The following is a 7,029-nucleotide window of genomic DNA, read 5'->3' as shown; positions in this document are numbered from 1 at the left end:
CTGAAGCAATATTTATTGCTCATTTCGAGTCAGGCTTTCCGGTATCTTTCTGGATACGTTGTTTCTGTCTGCACACCATAGGTGGGCGCGCAGTGGTAAGCCACAAACCCAGCTGCTGCTATTTTCGTTTTTGCACGGCAGTAGATGTTTCCGATATCATGAGGGTGAGTTATAAAAAGTAAAAGGCTAAATTCACCAAGAAATATCTCAGCTCAATGTCAGGAAGAATACCTAAACAAAACAAAAAATTGGCTTTACCACAACCTCATAATTGACATTCACGCTAGGGTTCGTTTTGGTGCCCGTTTGTAACGCCCATACCACTCGGTTAATTTCGGGAAAAATAAAAACTGAGTAAAAAAATGTTTTTTACTTGAAAACTTGTAAAACTTGTAAAGGATGTTTGTGATACACCACATTTTTGACTTCCCTTATTCAAGAGGACACTTCTCAAGAGTGACGCAGTTCCCCTCCCCGTTGCAGTAGAAGTCATCACCACAGAAGCAGTCGATGGCGCAGTCAAGGGTGCTGATGGGCCCAATGACGCGCTTCCAGCATTCCTTCTCGGCACAAGAGGACGACACGCACTTCTTCCACACCACGTTCGGGCCGCAGTTTCCGGTCTGCTCCGCTAAGGGGATTAAAATAACATTATGGCGAGTGAAACGAGACGTTGACTACCTTACTTTCACAACTTACTCTAATGTATTGCTTTTATCTCATTATACTAATGATAAGAGTTCGTAGTTTTGTCGCCATTGAACAAAATAACGTTTTTTAGCGATTGTCTCCTCCTTCCATAGTTACAGACCATTTTTCAAAACTTCTTACCACTGCTGTGCCAACCCTGCATTGTTCTTGTCAGTTGAGCAGCATCTGTGTGTTCACAGGTAGAGTGAAAACTGTTAAAGGCACGACAAGACTTCCACAAAGCCGGTGTGTGAAGCTTCCTCTCTAAATCTACTGTAAATTATTATTCTGCCAATCAGTGCTCAGCATTTGACTACCACTCCGTGTTCATACCCCAATTGGTCAAGTGAGATTTCTTGGCTCCAAAGCATTCATGCGCAGTAGAAAAGAAAGGTAGCGTCTAAGCATTGTGGTAAATGGTTTTGCTAAAATTCGTTTGATTAAATTCTACTACAATCTTTCTGGTTTGACATATTTGGTCTTGCCTGGCTGATAATTTTAATTGAATAGTTTTGTATTGATCGCCAACGTTTCCCGCAGCGGTGGTTGAGTGGTAACAGCGTTCGGCTGCTGGACGAAGGAGGTGAGTTAGAGCTGTGGCGACCGCTTTTCGATGGGACGAAAAGCAAGACGCCGTGTGCGGTGGGATGCTATTGTTCTTAAATGAACAAATGTTGACGGAATGTCTGCTGCCTTCCATTTCGCTTCAAACATCGGCATCTGAATGAATGAATGAATGAATGAATGAATGAAATGGAATCTCCTGCTATGGCAGCTCCTGGTTCAGACAAGCAGACAGACGCCGTTCAAATTGGCGAATGGGGCATTAGCTCTTCTGATTTTTAAAACATGCACTAGCTATTTTTTGTGCTAGTGCATCCATCCACATGGCACGTGTACTGTTGGTGACTAGTTCAGCATAGGCTTTTCAGCAGCCGGAGCACGATTAGTTAGTGTCATACTCACCGTTAAGAATTCTGCGGAAAATAAGTCACACTGCGGTGTGAGTGAATGCAAGGTCTGACAGCGGCGCACATCATTGAATGCAGTGTGATACGATGATTCAATATAGGCAAGTCTTTCCCAGGCACGTGAAAGCAGAACATTTTTTAACTTCACATCTATGGTATTTAGACAGGACCGAAGTAGGACCAGAAACGCCACTCGGACAGTGCAACGCCGTGTATTACAGGATTGCATGTGTAGTCGGCAACGTTATTAACCGCTGAATAAAAGTGCCTCACTTGTAAAGCCATGTCTAAGACTAAATATTTCAGACTCTCAAACACCTCCTTATTCGCTTAAATCTAAATAGAGTTGCACAAGAAGGAAGGCACACCAGCCGATTTAGGCTAATCTTTACTGACGTCCCAACATGGCGCTCATGGCCCCGCTTTCAGCCCCTGAGTCCGTATAAGACCACAGTCGTAATGTCATACTAATTAAACGCTGCAAGACAGTAACCTGTGCGGGTAGTGCGTAATGACTAAAGTGAAGTGCTACACCCTCATTGAAATGGCATTCATAATCGTCCTAAATTATCTGCGAGCCCTGAGCGCTCTAGAATTGAGGTGTTCATTATTTAGCGCAGGACTTCAGAAAAAGCCCGCACCTGTGCGTAATTAGAAAGGGATGTGATCCGCGCGCTGTATCCACTTGTGTAATTAAGAGTTACAGAGGACTATTTTTAAGAGACCAGAAATACAAAACAGACTAAGCTGACTGCCAATTGGCTGGCGCAAAATACGGAATACTTTACCAGGAAGCTGGGTGCATGCAACCATGCCACAATTGGGTAATTTTGTGTAAGAACAAATGGTACAAAAGGAAATGTAAAAATGAGCGTCATTAATAATTCATAACCGCTCCAAGTTCTGTATTGGGCATCCATGAATGGGCTTTCCACGAAGTACAACCTACCCATTTTACGCACTGTGAATATGTCCGGTATTTAGCGCAAGGACATTGGCGCCACCTCTGGATAGCTCCCGCATGACGAAGTAAGTCGGATTGCACACGTTGAACTGCCGGTGTGGGATGATTTCTTGTGCAGTTTAGTTGCACGTTAACATTATGTTCATCCATTTATTTAGTATACACTTTCTTCTGCGCCTGTATAAGCTTATTTTTGAGGCATGAGACCCACTCATTGGGCAAAAATCACCTCACCGAATCAGAGATATAGTAGTTAACGAGCGTTACTGCTATGAAGACGCGCACAGGCTTCAGCATTTCTGCTGTAATAAAAAAAAAAAAGAAAGGAGGCAACAACTGAAACTACCACACAACCAGTCAGATGTAAGCAGTCAGTGCACTAGTAAAGGGATTTCTCTCCAAATTCAGAGCTCTGTCAGGAGCCTGACAGATGCTGAGTGCCTTCGCATAGCACTGGGGGAAGCGGCGCCTGCTCCCTTGAACGTAGTAGAGAAAACAAGTTTACTGTAGGGATGACATGAAATAATTTTTAGAAAGTGTGAGGACGTGCGTTCTACGCACCGAATTCTCGCGCACTGACCACCGCCATCGGCACTCTAGGTTAAAGTGCATATTTGTTTTCCCCGCGCACAGTAGGTTTTTTTAGGCGTATCTCGATCAGCACATTGTAACGTACATGCAATGATCTTTCCTTCGATCTTTCGTTTATTCACGGAATCTGTCGTTTGAAATTACTACAGTACTGGAGACGCTGCCTGAGACAACTCACCATGCATACCACTGCCCGAAGCGGCAGAACAGTCTAGTTAACATTAGTGAAACTTCCGTGTCAATGCGTTCGTTTAGAACAATTTGAAACCTTCTGGCCTTCGCACGATCCCTCCTTTGTTTGGGAGGGTACTGCTCCATGAAGAAGCCAGCATCTTTTCCATCCTTCCATCAATTGAATCGTTAGCGTCACAAGTGATAAGCGCCAAATAAAACATGCGCGCCGTTTCTTCTGCCACTCACCAAAATCTTGGCGCCAACTGTGTGGACTAAATCTCGCTCGCTGAGGTGTCTGCTGCGTACATCATGAGAATGATCACTCGCTCATTTGACAATTCAAATTTTGATTAAAGAAGGTTCTGTGAGCTTATGTTTCGGGAAGCAATGGAAGCTTCGCCGGGTTCTCTCGCTTACGTCCGGGTACAGAGGAGTAACGGACAGTAGCAACAGCTTAAATAAGCTTCAGGATCCTTGGTCACGATGCAAGATCCAAAAGTGCAAGGCTGGCCCTCTATATCAACCCATACTACAGAAATAAACGCGCCTATTAGTATTTAAAACGCACACATTCAATCGAGCGTCTGCTTCAGCAGCAGTAATAGGAGACATCTAATTCTACTTGCTCCCCTAGGTGGACGCTAACGCCGTTCGCTTCAGTGGTGGCGCTTGTACCCAATGACAAAGTTAGACCGGCAGACGCCTGAAAACTACTTTTGCTGCGTTATTTAACAACCTGCAATGCTAGAAATATTTTTCAAGTTATTCGTTCCGCCCTTTTTATTCTTCACAAATGATTGCTGCACTCGGTGATATTTGCTCAGTTTTCACCAACAAACGCTTAACTAGGTTTTAAGTAATCTTAAACTGGTTAAGACGTTCAAAAACATGGTTTGGCACGGCTTCGTATGGGGGGGCGGCAAAGCACTGAGAGACTGAAACAGAGTTCACCAAAGTGCACCTTCTCTCAATAGAAAATTGGACGGTTTTCAAGAAAGGAAAGGCGAATTGTTTTTGTCAGTTCTCGGTGGGCCCCTATACTTACTATATATGGCACGCAACTGGAGATACATTATACGCCGCCGGTTAGAATACTTACACAAATTGTCCTACATATTGACTATAGCATAGAAATGCTGAATGGAAAGGAAAATGGTAGGACATTACCTTCAACGCTGCCAAAGAGCAGCTGCGTCACAGTTTTGTCATGAGGTCACCTGCATACATATTTTTTCCTATCTATACATTGCCGCGCGGGCTGTGTGGACGCACTCATGAGCCACATAATGATTGGGCCTTAAAAGTAAAAACTTAAATTCATGAAACGCTTGTCTCTTTTTGAGCTTGCAATGAATAAATTGGTTCTACTTGTCTGCATTACCCTGGGGATAAAGTTTTAAAGTTTACCGGTGCCTAATAGAGTTTGTTTGGACTTGTGTGAACCAAAATGTCAAGCCCACAAAACGAGCTATAACGTAAATCGCGCTACTTCATGACCTTGGACGTGTGCTGCTGCTTATACGGTCATGGCGCATGATTATGAAACCTTTCTAAGCACAGACGGCTTGAAATGTAACTGTCTTCGAGAAGTACTTGGACTAGCAACTACAGGGGATGCTTCACCGCCCATCCTTTAAAGCAATGTTTAGTGGCTACGGGTACGAGGAGAATGCACACGAGTGAATACAGATAACTGAAACAAATTCTATCACCACTGGCAACGACGGCTAGTGCAAGGACGGCTATCAAGAATCCCAGACTGTAAAGCTTCATAGTGGCACGTTTGTGTGAGAACTCCAGCTGAGCGCCAGTTATTTATGCACTTGCTTTAGCAGACGCCTAGCGCTGCAGGACGATAAATTGACGTTTCGCCTGAACAGCTAGTTTTTATCAAGACCTGCTGCGCGCGGCGGCTCGCTCCACAAAGCGCGACGTGCTTGACCGATGCCACTCGTCGCGAAAATTGCTCGTTGCTATATATCCTTACCTCATGAAGTGCAAAGTATTAGAGCAAGAAGAAAAACTTCATTTGAAGCAGCAGACGAAAGTGGAAAAATGCCAAACGGAAATATCCGTGAAAAATGAACAGATGCATATATCGTAATGCAACTAATTTTCCGTCCGTCAATCATCAATCATATATTATATTCATAGGCAGGGAAGATGACACCTGGACACTCTGGGTTTATTTAGACGGGACTAATCTAAGGCACAAGTGATTTGCTTTCGCTGAAGATTTTTGGGCATGTTTTTAGAGTAGCCACACGCACTGGCAAAATGTTTTTTCTTGCGCCTTCGTTCACGCTCTGCACTGACTGAATAGTTCATGTTATGCGAGTCATTCTACACAGAAACGAGAGAGTTAATATCAGCACAAAATGCGGTTCACGTCGTCTAGTTTTACTATCAAAAACGCTTCCAATGATAAAGCAAGAAGGCGCTTCAGGAAATCTACATAATTTACTGAAACAGATCAAACAAGTTCGCTCCACTTAACCATTCCATCGTAGAAGCAAACAGGGACAGAGTGCGCGCTCAGAAACCTCTTTCGTCTTTAATCAGAAAATGGCTTCGGGTATGTGACCTTCAGCTTGGGTTTGCGACCCAATATGACAAGATCGTTTTTGTTTAACATGTAAGGAGACCCGTCTATTTTGTGCACTTTTTGCAGTGCGTACATTTGGAATGCGTACATTCGGGAGGCCAGTTAGAGAGGATACCGGTAAGCTGTCTAAAAAGACGAAAGATTTGATTAAGAACCGCCAGAGAATGAAAACTTCCAATCCAACAGACCGGATCTAATTGGCCGAGATATCAAAGCTAATCAACAAGCGCAAGGTGGCCGATATAAGGAAGTATAACATGGAGAAATTGTGCACGCTGTAAAGAACGGGGGAAGCCTTAAAGCGGTAAAGAAATAATTGGTCATAGGCAAAAACCAGATGTATGCGATAGGGGACAAGGCGGGCAACGTCATGAGGAATATGGATAAGATAGTCAAAGTAGCCGAGGAGTTCTATACAAATCTCTACAGTAGCCAAAGTAGTCAGGACCGTAATGAGATTGGCGGTAGGGACAAACATTCAGACGCTCCACCAGTGACGAAGGACGAGGTCAAGAAAGCATTAGAAACTATGAAAAGGGGGAATCAGCTGGAGAGGATCAGATAACTACGGATTTGCTGAAGGACGGGGGGGGGGGGGGGATATCGTGTTAGAAAAACTGGCCACCTTTTATACGCAGTGCCTGGTGTCATCGACGGACCCGGAACCATGGAAGAATGCAAACATTATCCTCATTCACAAGAAAGGGGACTCTAAGGACCTTAAAAATTACACACCAATCAGCTTACTGTCTGTTACGCATCAGGTATTCACTAAGGTAATCGCTAATAGAATCAGGACAACCTTAGACTTCAATCAAGCAAAGGATCAAGCAGGGATTCGGAAACGGTACTCTACTATCGATCATATCCATACCATCAATCAGGTGATAGAAAAATGCTCGGAATTTAACCAGTCCTTATACATAGCATTCATTGATTACTAAAAAGCATTTGACTCCGTTGAAACCTCGGCGGTGATGCAGGCATTGCGAAATCAGGGGGTAGACGAGCCGTCCGTGAAAGTGCTGGAAGAT

The 7,029-nt window shown here is 44.0% G+C and overlaps 1 protein-coding gene across 1 annotated transcript in view; it reads right to left on the bottom strand.

Moving 5' to 3' along the window:
* Nucleotides 1–431: 431 nt before the first annotated feature.
* The window catches only part of LOC146182940 (uncharacterized), an 82,663-nt gene continuing 76,065 nt past the window's right edge, over nucleotides 432–7,029 (bottom strand). Inside the window, exon 4 of the mRNA XM_084608302.1 lies at nucleotides 432–631. Coding sequence (XP_084464428.1) covers nucleotides 432–631 — 200 coding nt within the window. The remainder of the gene's footprint in view (nucleotides 632–7,029) is intronic.

Source organism: Amblyomma maculatum, chromosome 7 (genome assembly GCF_055883805.1).
Source record: "Amblyomma maculatum isolate TAMU_Amacu chromosome 7, ASM5588380v1, whole genome shotgun sequence".
In the NCBI taxonomy this organism is placed as follows: Eukaryota; Metazoa; Arthropoda; class Arachnida; order Ixodida; family Ixodidae; genus Amblyomma; species Amblyomma maculatum.
Note: the sequence above shows the minus strand (reverse complement) of the source record. Positions and strands in the feature narration are given on the sequence as shown.